Genomic DNA, 18,740 nt, shown 5'->3' with positions numbered 1-18,740 from the left:
TTTGTCAAATTGATTTGTTTGGTGTTTCCCTACAGACTATATTTTTGAAATGTTCTCTATATATCCAAATAACTGGTCTGCAAAGGCTTCCTGCAGAAGATGGCATATTGCTAATGCACTTCAAGATGGGGACTTGAAAGATATAAAAAGGATTTGACATCTGGCATGGTGACTCGATTAATTACTGTGTTGGATTAATTAGTGTGCTGAATCTCCTGAGCCAACACCATGAGTTTGAGCAGAGTAACATTACATCAGTTGGCAAAGATGCAATTTAAAAGAGTGTACTAATCCAAATTTGATTCAAGATTGGCCTAAAGAAGGGTCACTAGGCTATATATTTTAATAGAAAAAAACTATCTTCATAATATAAAATATATCCTATTGTCCAAATGATAAAGCAGTAATAAAATTGCAGAAGTCTTTAAATTTACCCCAAACTGTTCAAGAACTCTATCACAATAAAGGAAAACAATACATATTTCTATAATCATTGCATATTTTCCCCCAGAGATATATTTTATATAAATTTAGAATTCATATAAAGAAATCTCCAATAATTTTATGTTCAAATTATGTCACAGATGTTAAACCAAGGAGGCAATATGATATAGTCTTTAAAACTGCAGATACTATTATGAAACCTACTTATAGCTACTCACGCTTTGGTAGGAAAGACAGAACACAACTTATAGCTACTCACACCTTTGGTATGAAAGACAGACCAGGATGAAGGAGAGAAATGAAGTGGAAAGAGGGGGTGATGGAGAGAGAGTAAAAAGCGGGACCACACCTATGGAGCATATTGCAAGGGTACAAGTCAAATCTGTCAAGTGTAGACTATAAATGTCTTAACACAATAATCAAGTAAATGAGGCGAAAGCTATGTTGATTGGTTTGATGTAACCACGTCAGATTATATATATAAAAAAAAAAAAATCAATGCATTGTATCCCACGTAGGCATAAATGTATTCAGGATCTATGTGTATTTGACTTAATAAAAATAAATAATTAAAAATAAAAAACTGCAGATACTAGAATCAAATGTTAGAGCTTTTATTTTCCCGTTTATAAAATATACTTAATAATAGCATCAAATTCATAGGTTTGCTGGAGGTTTAAATGAGCTAACTTATTTTTCAGTTCTCTGCACATTGTTTAGAAGTAAATAAGTCCACAGCACATGTGAGCCACTTTACCAAAGTAGTAACAGTCGTGGCAATGGTAGTACCACTAGCATTTAATGACATAAAATCACAAGTAAATTCTAGGAAGAGAATATTATGTCAAAAAAAATTTTGCCAATAAAACTATATTTCAGTGAAGCCACTAAATTTTGAACAGGAAAAAATGCTGTATTTTAAAATTGAATAATTAAACCTTATGAGGAAATAATTTGAGGTATTAGGATTATTTTCCATGAAGAATTGTTACACCTTACATAATAACATATGTAATTGCATAAAGAATTATTGTATATATACAATTTAAATAGCACCAAAAGTTCTGAAAATTTCTGATGTATAAATTGAATCATATAAAATATGGCATAAAAATAACTTTAGAGTGGTACTGGAGTATTAAAATAAGGTCATGTCATCTGTCTAAAAAAGACAGGAAATTACTTCAATGGAAAAATAAACTTTTTCTAATAAGTTTATTTTCCATCTATCACAATTGAGCATATGGCAAAAATGTCATAAAACTACTACTCTGCTTTTACACAGAAAATGATATAAAGATTAATCAAAAATTACAATTTAATACAGATATTATTTTTATACAGTAAACGGGAAGATAGTCATCATCTCTCACATCGACTACAGACGCCACTTCAGCTACAGTACACTTTTGAAGAAATATCAGAGAAAAGACTAAAGGTTGTGTTGATGTCTGATACACAGTGAGGAATAAGATAAATATCTCGAAGCTTAAATGGGTTTTAAGCAATGCTACAGAAAAAATTAAATAAAATACAGATAAAATGGGTTTAGAGCAGCATTTAACCGAACCTTTGATGTTTAAGGAATCTTTCTCTTTTCTTCCCTACCACTCATTAGCTTGAGACATCAGGATAGGTAATATTGCTCTCTGAAAAGAATCACTAGAACAGTCTGTTAACATCACTCAACAAACCAAGGTCCACAGTGTTTGTGGGGTCACATCCCAAACACTCTTTGAAGTAACTGCACTGGCCCACCTGAATAACTTGCTCAGATTCCCACACTTTCTTCTAGGATTTTTATTGTTTCCTGTCTTAAATCTTTTCGTCAGTGGTGAGAGGTGCAGGTCCAGTTTCAGTCATCTGCACAAGTGCCCATCAACCCATGAATGATTAACAAATTGTGGTGCCTGTATACCATGGAATACTATTCAGCCATAAAAAGATGGAGACTTCACATTTTTTGTATTTGCCAGGATGGAGACACATTCTTCTTAGTAAAGCACCACAGGAATGAAAAAGTAAGTATTCAATGTATTCAATACTAATAGGAAACCAATAGAAAAACAACCATACACCCACACAAAAGAAAAATACAAGTACATTCAAGTGGGGGGAGAGGCGAGGAGGGAAAGGGGAGAGAAGAGGAGGCAGGGGGATTGGTCAGTTTTCACCTAAGGTGCACAACATGAGGGTCTACAGCACACCGCCTGGATGATGGGTTCAACTGCAACTTGAACTTTACCTTAAATGCAAGCACTGTAACCTACTCATCCTTACCCTCATATTAATCTGATATAAAAAAATAAATTGCTCAGATTATTAAAGCTAGCAAGGTCTATCCAGTCAATGTGTTTGGTCCTTAAATACATGTGAAATTCCCTATCTCATTCTTTTATAAGAAGATACATGAATATATGCAGAAAGACATTCCCAGAATCTCACATATTGTTTCAAAGGTAACTGACACAGAGATTTCCCATTAATTCTAATTACTTTTAGCTGAATTAGTAACTCCTATCATAGCCACATGGAACTGAATAAACAGAGATCCACATATATCCATTTCTATCATTTAATAATCTGAAGAACGATTTCCTTCATGTAATAAATTGAAGAAACAATACGATGTTGTTAAATCCAGCACATTTGTCAAAATCCCTCTGGGAGTGTCCCCATAGCATAGACTGAATCATTAAACAGTCATTAGACTCTCCTACATAAATGAAATTCAGAGAGAAGGACTTTCATTGGAATGGATACTTACAAAATTTCTGGATCTTCTAAGGAATAGGAAACATTTTTCTTCCCAAATTTTATCATCTGTCTTATTGCTATTAATAGGAGATGTTTTCAGCTATTATTTTTATATTATCTGATGTGGTAGGTAGAATAATGTCCTCCCAAAGATGTCTACATCCTAGATCTCTGGAATTCATCAGTGGTATTTTGCATGGGGATTTAAGAAAGCAAATGGAACACGGGGTGTTACTCAACCGACCTAAAACTAAGAAAGTAGCCTGGATTACACAGGTGCATCCAATTAACATTAGCATCCTTAAATGTGGAAGAGGGAGGCAGAAGGGTCGGTTAGCATGTGGAGGTGAGCAAGACCCCATCAACCACTGACGGCTCTGGAGGGAAGGCAGTGGTGAGCTGAGGGAATTGGCAACCTTGAGAAGCTGGAAAAGGGAAGAAAACAGAGCTGCCCCCAAAACACACAATCCTGCAGACACCTGCAGCAGCAAGAAGAAACAAATGTATCCAATTAAGAAATAAAGGTTTAACTGTAACAAAATTTTCCACCTTTCCATTACTTTTTAAAACATCTCATTGATTAATTATCTATATACAATAATCTCACCAAATGGTAGACTTCTAGTCTCAGAACTTACACAAAAAAGTTGACAACGACAATTAAAATGCTCATCATTCATCCCTGCTTTTAAAGACAGATAGTACCAAGGAATAACAAAGTTGTTTATTTCTCGTTCTGCATGTAAACCTGTAATAGATGACAATTAATTTTTGTCATTTTAAAAATATAAGCAATTGTACATATTATTAAATGTAAACGGGGTTAGCCTGGCTGAGCAGATAAAGCAATAACCTTTATAAATTACCTTACTAGCCAACCATTTAGCATGAGTAAACTGCTTCCTTCTAAGTTCCGCGTATGTTACTGTCATAGACAGATCACTTGAAAAATATCCAAGTTTTGCGGTCCATGAAATAGCAAAAACAAACTGTTCTTTTTAGTGACTTCACTAGGAAGCAAGCAGAGATAACGTCTGAACTGTGACAAAACATTAAAAGTCAACCATCTTGGAACATCCACGTACCAAGGAGTTATTATTCAGATCCATCTTCCCAGCAAAGGGCCCCCAGGTTGTTCCCACTGGCAGCTGCTGACGACTCTGAATTTTTCGTTCCCCATCCTTCTGAAACACCTCCAGCTCTCCTGCAGACAATGAAAACAGAGGTGTTTAGAATACTTCACTTGTGCCTTAACAAGAGTCACTGCTTTTGCGTGTTTGTTTTACCACGCACGATACATCCCCAGTATTCATAGAAAGAGATCTAATTATGCTTGTCTGAAGTCACGACTTTTCTTGCTATCCTGAGAGGAAAACAAAACATGTTCTTGTAACTGTATCCAAATTCAGTCCAGTTTCTTTCTTGCACCTTTTCAGGCACATTGTCTGCTGAAGTCAACTCTTTTTAGTATGTCTTTCAGAACCAGACACAAAACCATTTTCTCAAGAAAGCATGGATCCAATGCCAAAAACAGACAGGCAAGAAACATTAGAACAGTAATTGAGGGTTAAAATGCTCATATTTATCCAATCCTCTTGGAGATAATACCTCGAGAGTTTGCGAAGGACTTGACAGCTTGTTCAAATTAGTGGCTAAAACTGCTATGTGCAGTAAGTGGTGATGCAAGGTTTTCCAAATAAAAAATATTTAGACAAAGTTTTTCATTTTTAAAAATTGGATATTTGGCGGAGGATTCTATGTTACCAAAAAAGTTTGGACAAAAACACTCAGGAAACATCAGTTTGGAAGGTCCCTTTTTTTTTTTTTTTGAGGCAGAGTCTCACTATGTCGCCTTTGGTAGAGTGCCATGGTGGCGTCACAGCTCACAGCAACCTCAAACTCTTGGGCTTAAACACTTCTCTTGCCTCAGCCTCCCATGTAACTGGGACTACAGGTGCCTGCTACAACGGGCAAAATGTAAAATAGCCTAGCTATTTTTCATTGCAGTTGTCATTGTTATTTAGCAGGCCCGGGCCAGGTTCTAACCCACCTGCCTCGGTGTATGTGACCAGCGCCCTAACCACTGAGCTATGGGCACCAAGCCCAGTTTGGAAAGTCTTCTTCCTTTAATTTCCTCCAGAGTAATATTTGAGAATCATTAAATGGGACCAGGAAGCAAAGACAGTATACTAATTTGCATAAAGTAGGAATTCATTAAATGCTTGCTTAAAAAATAATATAATACTGTAAAAATATATATGAATGCATCAACACTTCCAGTAATGGCCTAGGTGTCATTTGTGATCAACAGAAAAAAATCAGGAATTGTAGCCTCTCTTTAAATAATTAACTTTAGATATTTATCCCTTGCAACTATTACCATACCATACAACCATATCAATTTTTTTTATATTTTAAGATATTATCTCAATAATACAATTTAACAGTATTGCTGCTCAGTCTGTTCAATAGCAGACGTGAGAATAAGAAGGTGTGGAATAAGAAAAAACATAAACAAAAATTTATATAGAATTTTTAATGGAAAATTAATGGAAAAACATGATATGGAATGGAATATATTCAGTAATTAAATTTTCAAAATTATATATGAATCATGGTAGGTGACACATGATGAAATCATTGCCTTAAATTGGCCTTATTTCTTTTAGAGTCAATGGTTATATTTAAATAATAGATTCAATCTGGGTGTTTTTAAAGAAACACCATCAACCTCACTTCACTTAATGCTTCTTTATTTCTCAGCATTTGTCACCTTCTTTTAATATTTAAAATACCAGACATTACTTCTCACATTTTTATCATCATTTATCCTGAAAACCAAAATTAAAGTACATATACCATAGTCAGTTAAAATATCATATAATGCTTAGATTATATCCATTATGAAATACAAATTTATCTGTATCCAAACAATGAAAATTTCAAAGTTCATCCCTAATCCATGTTCACTGCTAAAATTAAAATCCAAGGGCTATGCTTCCATTCATCCTTCTTATATTCCCTGCCTCTGCCACTTGAGAAATACACTGAAAATGGAAGAATCTATTACATTAAGACAGAAATACACTTCAATGTTTTTTTTCATTTGCATGTGTCAATAACTACAGGTGATCAACAGATGATCAGCAATGAGGAAAACAAATCCAGGAAGATTTAACAGGTCTGGGCTTCTAAAAGATACTCTTATAAATAGAACACTTATATTAAATAACATATTAATGCTTAAGCATCAAATTCTGAAGCACAGTAAGACAAATTTTGGACTTGTGACCTCCAGAATTGGAGATAATAAATTTGTATTATTCAGAATCCAGATAGCATGAAACAATATTAATTTGTTTTCTGTAAATGGAATAACAAACCCATTTAAGAGATTTTCCTTTGAAAATGTCTTTTATCCTTGTGCAGTCATTTTATTTATACAGTGGGATCAGAGACCTTGTATTCAAACATCACCAAAGGCAGAGCACACAGACAGCTAACAATGTATTATGATGTCAAAAAGGAATCACTGGGAAAATGTTTCCCAATGTATGCATACTCGTGATAAAGTTTATTTAAATCTTTAGGATAATTTTTTATATTTGAAAAGGAACTTAATTTCTATTGGATAGGAGTTCTCAGTACTTTTTCAAAAATACTTACTTACATTTTAAACTACTTCTTTAAAATTTACCACTTAAAAATAAAATACATTTCAATCCCTCAGCTAAGAATTTTCTTTTCTACATAAAGATTCCCAAATAACTTGCTTATTTTTACACACTAAACAAAACCAGTTATGTCATTTTTACATGATACCACAGGCATCATGAGAATCTTTGAAAACCCTTTAAAAAGGTAATTCAGCCTCTCTTTCTGCTACTGACATATTTCATTTGAAAAGGGTTCAGACTCAGTCGAACAGTGACTCCTTATCTATACCTGTGGATTTACAAGGAGCCCTGTCTTTTAATGGATTAAGAACTACAAACTTAGGGCAGATCATAAAGAGATATCCAAATATCTCTAAAGTTTTTGAGGTATCTTTGACTATGCATTAAAATTTTAAGCAGACTAGAAATACTTTTATGAGCTCTTAAAGAAACAGCCATCACAGAAAGATCAGCAACTATTCCAGTTATCGAGTCAATCTTTTCAACTTTACTAGCAAAGCAGGCATATCCCAGTATCTTTTCTTTCTTGTTAAGAAGCTATTTTGAGGTTTAAGGAAATCTTTCCTGTTGGTGAAGTAGTTAAAAAAAAAATGTTCATTTATTCACAATAGCATTTATAAAAAACTGCAAGTGGAGTGCAAATAATTAGCATGTATATACCACCAAGGCTACAAAGGTTAATGATAGCAACAGACATAAAACATTGTATAAATGGAAGTTATATTTAACTTACACATGGCTTAAGAGTATGATATGTTAATTTTTTTCTCAAAAATTAATAAGTGTCATGAAACAGGAAACACTGTTGTGCTATAAGTAAGATTAATTGTTAGCCATAACCCTGTCCAGTAAGCGGCTGAATGGCCTTGAAGAAGTTACAACTTTTTAAAGTCTGGTCTGTCATTGTTAAAAGAGAGGTTTGTGCTTACAACACAGTAAGGTGTTTTCCATCTCGGACAGCCCTTGACACTGTGATTTTCTATCCCCAGATACTTATTATAGGTACTATGAGAGGTAAAAAGAACACTGGGGTGGTGAGTCAAAGATCCAGATCCTCAAAACAGCTTATCATCAAATGATGTTTGACTTGAAAATATTAGAAATGATTAAACCAGAAGGAAAAGCTGTAGTTCTTATATGATGTGTTTGTTCATTCCTTTATGTCTCATTCATTAGGTCATTCATTCATTTATTCCACAAATATTTGGGGGGCACCTACTGAGCATTGTCCTGGACACTGTGTTAGGCCCTAAAATAAAACAACAACCAAAACAAACACAAATCTTTATGAATTGCAGGAAATAGAACCCATATAGCTAGGCCAGCAAAAGGCAGAAGTGAGTGATTGTTTAGATTTTAAGAGTGAGGAAAGGGAGGATCGCTAGTGAGATGTTCAGATATCTCACTTAGGCAGATGGGCCCATGGCCGTGTCCCTGTTGAGACAGGGAACACAGAAGGAGAGAAGAATTCAGAGTAAAATGAGGAGTTACAGCTTGGTAATGATATGGAAGTGGCCATGGGAAAGCAAACAGGTGAACTTACATGAACAAGTACAGCCCTGGGTCTCAAAAATAAGGTCTTAACTAGAGTGGGTACATTTTGGCATTTATTCAGTAACTAAAACTGGATTGTGTTAGACAACAAAACTCATAGGATTGTTGATCTAGGAAGGAGGGTATCATGATAGAAGACCCAGCGTAGACTTCAAAAAACCCTGGAAAGACAGAAGGATGGAGGAACAGACACAGATACCATAGAAGGCCTGGTGAGCGACACAGAGAAGAAACCGAGTATGTTAATGTTCCACAGCAGCCGAGGGACTAGTTCAGAATTTAAAGAAGGGGAGGATCGGTCAAGGAATCTTAAAATGTATGAAAGGAAGAAAATAACTGGAAAGATTTCTTGGGATGAGATGGAGATCATGAGTATTTGGAATGAAAGGCATTTTGTAAAATGGAAGCCAGAACAGTAACTAGTGACGGAATAAGCCAGTTGAACCTCCAAATTTTAGCTTCTGCATCCCAAATAGGGAAAAATAGGAATTAGAATATTTTTCTTAAGTGCTTGCTGTATCAACTCAGATAACATATACAAAGTACTTAACACATACTTTTTCAGAAAAGAGAAATTGAAGCATTCTAAGAACTTGTCCATACCCTTCCCTCATCACATCTAATCATTCAGCAGGGTCTGGGGTCACTTACCCCAGGCTCCTTTATCTAAACCACTCCCTATATTTGATCTATCTTCCTTTCCCATACCTGCCAGATCCATACTTCTTATGAGCATTTACCAGACTTTTATCAACTCAGAGGTAGTTGACCAACCAACCTTAATCCACTCTGAAGCTCCCTCCACCTCGGACTCCCAGTGCCTGCCAGGGTGGCGTTACTAACACTCCACTTTCACAGCCTCCTGTTTGGCCATCCCAAACCCAACATATCTGCCTGTTTTTCCTTTTTCTTTTTCTTTCTTTCTTTTTTTTTTTTTTTTTTGCAGTTTTTGGCCAGGGCTGGGTTTGAACCCACCACCTCTAGCATATGGGGCTGGCACCCTACTTCTTTGAGCCACAGGCGCCGCCATATCTGCCTGTTTTTCAATCCCACTATATGTTGCTCCACAACATCTGTGCAACTTCTGTGTTCTACTACTCTCCCAAATGAGTGCCCACAAAAGCCTTCTTCACCATCCTTTTCTCTTCAGCTCCAGTTTCTCCCTATGCCTTTCTGAGAATTGTTTCTGCCGTCTGGCCTAACAGACCCTATTAATGTTGCAAGATCAACACCAAAGCCATTCTCCTTTAGAAAGGTTCTTTGAATTCTAGAATAAAATGAGTTTTCCTTAATACTCCCATCTCAATTACAGTTCCACAACTACTGCAACTGTATTTAATTCTTCTCTGCTGGTTTCCCCTTGGGAGCTTCTTTCATCTTTACAGAAATATAAACATTTTGATCTACCTATATCTTTCTAAAATTTTCGTTTATCCCCTGGTAATTAATAGAGTTTGGGACATGCAAAATACAAAATGAACACAACTGATGGGATGGAAATTTTGATTAGACCATGTACCTCAATTCTACTACCGTTAAAACTGATTTTAGAGACAAAAGGAAAGATGTCTTAATATGTGTTTTCTCTTTGTATTACAGCGATCATACACTTCATTTGTTCAACCTTGGATGTACGACATTTACATACATTACCTCATCTGTTAACTATGGAGCGGGATGAGAAGTAACGATTTCCCTCTCTGCCCAGTTCATATTTTTGCAGCTATTCTTCAGAAAGAAGCTTTATTTTTAACATGCTGGGTAAGTTCACAGAAAATATTAGAGACACATAGGACGGACTAATCAATTTTGGTAAAAGATAATATTGTTAGTGCTCAGGGCTGTTTCTCTTATCTTCTTGATAATGCATACTTTTAAAAGTCTGTGATTACTCAAAGACTTATGATAGCTTCACTTAAAAAAAAAAAAAAAAGCCCTAAGTCAGAAATCACTACCAAACATCCACAGCTTTTTAAGATATCAGCCCACTTTTTTGCCTAAATAAAAGAAATTCACTCGTGGAAAGAAATACTTAAAATTACCAGAGATACTCTCAAATCTTTGTTCACTGAAGGTGCTAAAAAGACATTGTGTGTGTGCATTTTTTTTTCTTAATAGGGTCCTTTGATGCTTCTTTAGAAAGTACAGAATATGGGCACAGTAGCACACCAAAGGGGAACAGACAAGATGTGAGCCTTTTGGAATCGTCACCAGCAGTCACGCTTCAACTTAATTCAAAATTAAGCTGATGACATCCACATATATCGCATGTATAAAACATCCCCATAATTCTAGGCTCAGATGTCATAGAAGAGCATAGTTGGAAGTAAATGAGATGACAGAAAATCCTATTTCATTTGCTGAAAATAAAACTTGAATTGGTTTGAAATTTGTTTTAAACATATAACCAAATTTTTAAATTAGCTGATAATGTTTATCAGGCCTTACTCTAGCAGAAGGCGTCAAAACCCATATTTATATTTTCTTCATGGTTGGAAGACATTATACATCATGGTATCAAACATGGACAGCCTCAAAGTCATGCTGAGTTCAAAGATCACTCAAAGGTCCTACAAATCTCAAAACATTTTCAAAGTCAGCCTAGGTGGCTGAAGAATGGCAGAGACCTTGCTATTTAATAGTTTAACCATTTGACGGCTGCCTGCCAGATACGTAAGGGGGTTCGATCATTTCACTGCTGATTATCTTCACAGGCAAACTATAGTCTTGCCATGGTGTGTGTTTCCTCAGGCATTAATAACCATTGGTTTCATCTGCATTTGAAGACAAATAGCGCCATTTATATTATGCTATATTGATCCTCTGTAAGCAGGATCAGGAGTCACTTCCTTGGCTTAGGAAGTGACAATTCTTACAAATTAGAGATACCTTTTCTAATTTTCCTTCTCAGTGTTTGAGTCATACAGTCACAACACATACTAAACTACAGTTTTGAACATAAACTTGAAATACGACATTCCCTATTCAAGTACTCCAGTCAAACCCTGATAAATCAGGCTGGCCAGGCAGTGATCTTATCCCTTCTGACTCTTTAATAAATCGAACTGTGTAAGTTCCTACTGTTGGAAGTTGTCACTAAATGAAATTGTGACCTTATCCGGTGCATGAACTTATCCTGCTGACAACTACATTTATTGTGTGGATAAGAAAGGAAAAAAAGAAGGAAAGAATAAAGAAAAAATGAGATATTTGATAATTCTGATCTTAGCCATATGTAACTCTAACAGATGGGATCTTTTTGATGTTCCATTAATGATTTGCCAAAGATGAGTCTCTACTAAGAGAAAAATGCTCACCCTAGGTAAGTGCTGGGGGCACTGCAGATGGTATTAAAGTGCACGAAGAGGCCCTGGGTGACAGCAGCGAATCAGAAGCTATTAGTCTAACACAAAGAGCCCTGAATTAGCTTGTAATTGCGCTGGAAAAGATAACATAATGGTGGTGGCAAAATAGAAACATTCCCCTTTCATGTGGTGAATTCAGTCCCTAAAAACTCTACAAGACGACAGACCCTACCATCGTCTAAAACCTAGAATAAAATCACTGCATTTCTCAAGAATGCGCAATGTTCCCTTCGGCGATAGTGTCTAAGAAGTCATAGGAATCAACGTGTACATTATCGTTTAAGAGGCAAATCAAATTTCATGCATATGCTACCAATATTGACATATATTATAAACTTGGGAAATTTTTACCTTGTTATTCTGGCTGACCTTAAGAATAAATTCTGAGATTGAGCATGCTTTATGTCATACAGGCCCACTGAAACCTACCAATTATCATCATCAATAAAGAGACACAAAGAGATGAAATATTGTGTGTAGGTATTGGTAATGAAATAGACATTCTAGATGATTTTTAAAAAATAACTATAATCATAACCCCACTATCTGAAAAAACTGGAAATCCTTCACCTACATATATGAAGGAGAGGAGAGGGGGGATGGGAGGGGAGAGGGGAGGTCAGATTGAGGCACGGTGAATGGTGGGCTCACACCTATGGTGCATAATGCAAGGGTCCATGTCGGATCTGTTATTATAGAGTATAAATATCTTAACACAATAAGTAAACGAGATGAGGTATATATTAACCAGTGGGATGTAAACGTTCCTAATTCTATATGAAATCAGCACATTGTACCCCATAAATGCATTAAGGTATACATGATACATGTGTTTTGATTTAATAAAAAAAGAAAAATAATTTTACAGACAGAGACCATGTTCAATGCTAGGACAGAGGAACTGCCATGTTTTGTTCTTGTGGCTTCATGGTCTATTTATATGAGTAAGAAATAGGAAGAAACAGCTCATTTCAGGTGTCTGAAAATATCTCACTGGAGTCTGAATAGCTTTTGCCATTGTTCAGAGAAGTCATTAGAAGGGGGAGCAGCAGTCATTGGAGACGTTTCAGTGCTGTGTGTGTGTGTGTGTGTGTGTGTGTGTGTGTGTGTGTGTGTGTGTGTGTGTGTGTGTGTGTAGGGGTAGGTCAGTGCTCTTTTGCTTAAGCAACCCGGCACAGTGTGCTTCTTTGCTGCCAGAGCCTGACCTTCCAACAACACTCCTTGTCACAGGCTGACCCAATGCCACTCCCTGATCCAAACCTTGAGAAACAGAGGGAGGTTATATTTTAAGAGCTGTGGTTAGGGAGGCATCATCATAGAAGTAAGGGGACTTGGCTAGCAGACACAGGAAACAGCGGTGGGGAGTGTAGAAGTCACAAGTCACTCTACCAGCAGGAGAACCACAGAAAGGTCAGGACATGCAGAGTGCTGGGCAAGGAAGGCATATTTTTTCTCCAAGAGGAGGAGAAACTCCAAAGGAGACACAGGATAAAAATCAACCATAGGTCTTGTTTGGTAAGAGGTTAGGACAGAATAATTTTCAAGGAACATTTAGGATAGAACATATATGGACTTCATTGATATTTGAGCTTCTAAATTTGTCAGCGATATTTATTAAGTAAATATGTAGTTTATTAAAATTGCGTGCTTTCTAATAAGTTTCAGTCATCAATTTAGAAGAAGATAATTCACTTGTCGTAGAACTTATCACAAGTCATTGCTGATATGTAATGATCACATATACTTATTCATATACCTAGTAGATAACTGTGTTAACTCAATACCTGTAATAAGCCAAGATATCCTTAAATATTTTATTAATAACATGGTGAGATGGTATAGTTGGAGATGAAAGGAAATATACTGACTTTTTTTACAGATAAATATTTTCAGGCATCAATTATGATTGGAATGAGTTCTGCTTGGAAAGAAAGGTCTACATAAAACTCCATTCAGGAGTGGGGAAGTGATCTTTTTTTTTTTGCCATCATATCAGAAAAACAAAGGATGGGAGAATAATTTGACAGATGAATAAATAACATAGGAAAAATGATAACATTACTTTGACAGCTTTTAATTTAATTCAGTGGAGTAATAGTACACTGTGAAATCAATATCAGAAATATCCCAAAGATTAGTCTGAACATGGCATTCTATTAGAGATTTTCAATTTTTTTCAGACAACAAGTGTAACAAGTATCACTTGTGGCCTAAAAAAGAGCTTTTTAAAAACGGAGTGAGAATTAGAACCATAAACTAAAAATGTAACGTATCATCAATGAACATACACTCTAGGACTCCTGCCAGTATACCACATACAATATTGAAATGTTTTGTCAGACTCTGATGAGAATGCCAGAGTTAACAAGAGTAAGTCCTACCCGGTCCCAAAAACTAAAGCATTGACTATATCACTCCCATATTCTCCTCCTATATGGCATCTGTAATAAATACAATATTTATTTATTCAGCTTAAAAATGCCTTTTTTTCATGAAAAGGTCTAATCTGTAAGCTAAAATATTGGCACAAAGTTGCTTATTTCTAAAGTTGGAATGAATATTGTTGACAATATTAGTTTCTGAAAATATTTTGAAAACTATAATTCCTATTGGTCAAGGAGAGCTGCAGTTACTTCCATAGATTTAGGAGTCTGTGGCTAATGCTTGTATAACCTCATAGTTGTGTATATTCTTAAGTTACATATAATTGATAGAATTCTGCCAAAAGCAGACTTCTCAACAATGTTTTTTTGGATGCAGAATATTCTTGATTTGGCTGTGCATTCAAGGCCTCAGCTGTGTGGTATATTTCTTAAAATACCCATCGTTAATTTAAATCCCGTAATTGTTCGAAGTCCCAGTGAATATGTCTCTGATTCACACACCCTTTCTTTGTCAGAAGTTTAGAGGTGATCTTCCCCTTTGAATTTTCACAGTATGTGATTTTTTTAAACTCTAATATTTTCCATCACTTTCTTCCTTATAGATACACACATATATAAAATCTAGAAGGTTGCGTGTATAGAGATAGGACACATATATGTGTACATATAGGATATATATGTGTGTATAGGATATATTTACATCTATAAGACGACATCTCCTACCTCTATACATGCAATCTTCTAGATACTTCCACAATACTTTGCATCTAGCAGGGTTTATAGCAAGTAAACAGATGGAATATGTATAATTTTTTACAATCGTTATGCTGGGGCTCAAAGCTAAAGTCATGTAGTTAAGTTACAAAATTAGTAGAGACACCAGCACTCCAACCCTGATTTTCTGACCCTCTCATACTTTATCAGACAGCCTCTTTCAAAAAAAAAATGTAACAACTTAAGTAGGTGGAAGGATTGACCTCGAGCCCCAGTATCATATCAGCAGCCATTAGAGTGGATTCATTTATAAGATTATCTGCCAGTCAATTTGGAAGGCAGAATGTGAGTGCCTGAAGGATGGGGACCACAGGGTGAGTTTTGAAGGAGGCAAGGCGGTAGGAAAGATTAAACAAACAAAACACTGCAAATGCATTGCAGGGGAAAGAGTAGCAAGCTTGTTATGTGAGTGTCAGAGTTCACAATAAACTTTTACATTTCTGTCCCAAAAATTTGAAAAAGAAGAAAGCTAAGATATAGGAGTTTAAGATGGTGAGTCCTCTCCCCTGGATGGTCATTCTTCATTCTAAAAAAACAAAAAGCATTTAGTAATGAAATGTATTAACATCAAATACTGAAAATCTGATGGAACTTATTATGCAATTATTTATAAAAGAAATCATGTATTTATAAGCTTTTATTACCAAGGATGCAAAGTGTAAAAGACATCTGAACACACCAAAATGATTCTCCATCTTTTGGTATACATTCCTAGCACTTTCTCCAGGATGACTTTCTAATGGGAAATGGTACACAGGTATTGCTAAGTGGACAATCGGGTGCCCTCACATTTGCTAACATGTAAAAAGTTTCTGTACACACATTTAGCTTTACCCACGAATGTGTTCAAGACGTTTGTTTGTTATTCTCCTCTTCTCTTTCCCTTTCCTTTTTCTTACTTTGCTTGGATGTTTCCTTTTTCATCATGGGGTACAGAAATGCCAGATGTGAAAGGAAGGAAGGAGGGAAGAAGAGAGGGAGGGAGGGACGGAGGTACTGCTACCCAAGAGCATAGTTTTCTTCCATCTTCTTCTTCTTTTTTTTTTTAGAGACAGAGTCTCACTTTGTCACCCTCGGTAGAGTGCTGTGGAGTCACAGCTCACAGCAACCTCCAGCTCTTGGGCTTAGGTGATTCTCTTGCCTCAGCCTCCCAAGTAGCTGGGACTACAGGTGCCCGCCACAGCACCCGGCTATTTTTCTGTTGCAGTTTGGCTGGGGCCAGGTTTAAACCCATGACCCTCGGTATACCGGCCGGTGCACTACTCACTGAGCCACAGGCACCACCCACAGTTTTCTGTCCTTTTAGTGGCCCCTGACAGAGAATCCTTACATATTCTCTCACTTGAGGCATTGCCCAATAGAGCTATAATAGCCCATCTGCTATTAAGCAATTGTAGGAAGCACTATTTTCATGACTATTTTACTCATAAAACAACATTCAACTGAACTTCATTTAAATTATATATTCAAAGCAAAATTATTTTTTAAGCCCTTATAACGGCAGTCACAGGGCTGGGTACTGGATATATAAACATGAATCTAATGTAGATCTTTTCTTTATGCGACTTAATCTGATGGTGGTGAGATAATTATGACCCAATATAACAAGTTTTTGGTGAAGGTAGAAGATGAAATTTGATCGGTAAGAGAAAAAATCTCCTAGGGTAACCTGGAGAACTCAGGACCAGCATTTCATAGGGAGCACCGGCAAAAGACTAAAGCAATAGAGACCATCCTTGTCCTTTAATGAATCAGAAATCATCTCTTTCAAAAGTGAACACAATGGAATGTTAACATGAGCATTTTAGCATGTTTCTTCTGTTACATATAAAACTGTTTGTAAGGCAGAGCTTTAATGAATTGCCTTGAGATAAAATTACAGACAAATTGAATGGAACACATGGCTGGAATTTGCTGCAAAAAACAGTTTTAAGACCATGATATTACAATGGATGGTGAGCATTCCTATTGTTCAATATGTGAATATGTTAATCGCAGACAAAATGATCTATCTAAAATACACTGGGAAATATCTTGCAAATGGACTTCACCTTAAATACTACTACTCTTTTTATAATACAATATTGTTACTATTATAAAACTTTACTTTGTTCTTTTTGATAATTTCACATGAACTTTCAAAATTGAGATAAAAATCTTGAAAGCAATCACTTCAGGCTCTGAAAGTCAGAGAGGTCGAGCTCATCTAAAATTGTATCTAACATCTCCCCTCAGTTCACAACACAGAGCAATAGAAGCGTCCTTTCTGATCACTTGTTCCTATGGCCTTAATAGGAGAAGTTCTGGAAAAACACATGGAGAATAATGACATAGTGTTTGACATCAGAGGGACTGCAATGATCTAAACTACATATGTGATGCAACACACTAACTGCCCTTCTTTAAAACAAACAAACAAAAAAACACTTCAGGGCAGTGCCTGTGGCTCAAAGGAGTAGGGCGCTGGCCCCATATACCGGAAGTGGCGGGTTCAAACCCAGCCCCTGCCAAAAACTGCAAAACAAATAAAAAACACTTCAGATTTTTAACATCATTATTATTGTTTAATGACTATATATCAGAATATTACATAGCCCCAAAGGTATAAAATTTACAGGATGTTTGTAAAAGTCTACTATAGATGGAGAGATGTTGCCTACAAATATCAAGAGATTTTATAAGTAAATATTGGAAACTAGATAGTATGTTTGGGACAATGTGTAACTGTCCTAGATGTGAAGATGTCTTTGTTTTTAAAGAAAGGGTGGATGTAGATGGAGCTGTTAAATAAATCTGTTAGGTCTGTTTTTTTTTTTTTTCTGTAGATTCATTAATTAAAACCATAGATAGTAAATAGCACTCTGTGAATCCACTCTGATTTCTTCACATTTTTCATCTTACATGTCAATTATCCAGAACAGAGTTAAAGTAATAGGTACTGCAGTATGGAAATCATGACACACACCTCTCAGCTAGGGTCAGAACAGTGATTTGCCACTGCAAAGACCTGAGCTCTCCCCTTTAATTTCAACTGGTAACAACATCCTATATTTTCTCTTCCACTAAACACATGAGTGTGCCCCAATTTTATTCTTCCTGATATGACCAATCTTACTACCCCAAAGGGAACTATGACACTTTCAGAAATATACTGAGAGATCACTATAAAAATATAATAAAGAGATAATCAATTGAACATTATGAAACTACATTTGACAAATTATCACATTGATTTCATAAAACATTAATACTGAGTCTTAAGACATTTTCTGGGGATTTGATAGTTCAGAAAACCTTTTCTGACCTAGAGCACTTGCTTATATTCTCTTTGTTCCACTAGCCTGCAGCTGCTTACCCTGAGCGTATGAGACCATATACGGATGGATTCACTATCATGGTGAAGGCTTAGTAAGTACTCAATGTTATAAATGTTACCTTAGCATTTTATAATGGAGAATAAGTAAAGAAAATGAACTTTGTGTGTAAAGAAACTTGAATTCAATATGTAAACTTACTTGATAATTATAATTAGCCAATCTAATACTAACTTTCACCTACACCCACTTTTATTCCAGATTCAGAAAAAAGGGAGGAATGAAAGATTACACTGAATCCAAAAGGTGGCAGGAGCTGCTCCGATGCAGGTAATGGAGAGATTCAACCCATAATAACCCCTCACTGGTATTTCTTTCTTGCCTCATAGCTAAGCCAGGCACAGGTATGTCGCTGTGAAGGTCAACATCAAAGGTGGGTCACTCACTCCATTTCTAGATAACCAGGATTAG

General features: G+C 35.9%; 1 protein-coding gene across 1 annotated transcript in view; it reads right to left on the bottom strand.

Annotated features, from left to right (window-relative positions):
- ZFPM2 (zinc finger protein, FOG family member 2) overlaps positions 1 to 18,740 on the bottom strand; it is a 479,651-nt gene that overhangs the window by 241,442 nt on the left and 219,469 nt on the right. The window contains exon 4 of the mRNA XM_053559355.1: positions 4,287 to 4,405. Coding sequence (XP_053415330.1) covers positions 4,287 to 4,405 — 119 coding nt within the window. The remainder of the gene's footprint in view (positions 1 to 4,286; positions 4,406 to 18,740) is intronic.

This window comes from Nycticebus coucang, chromosome 13, assembly GCF_027406575.1.
Source record: "Nycticebus coucang isolate mNycCou1 chromosome 13, mNycCou1.pri, whole genome shotgun sequence".
Lineage (NCBI taxonomy): Eukaryota > Metazoa > Chordata > Mammalia > Primates > Lorisidae > Nycticebus > Nycticebus coucang.
Note: the sequence above shows the minus strand (reverse complement) of the source record. Positions and strands in the feature narration are given on the sequence as shown.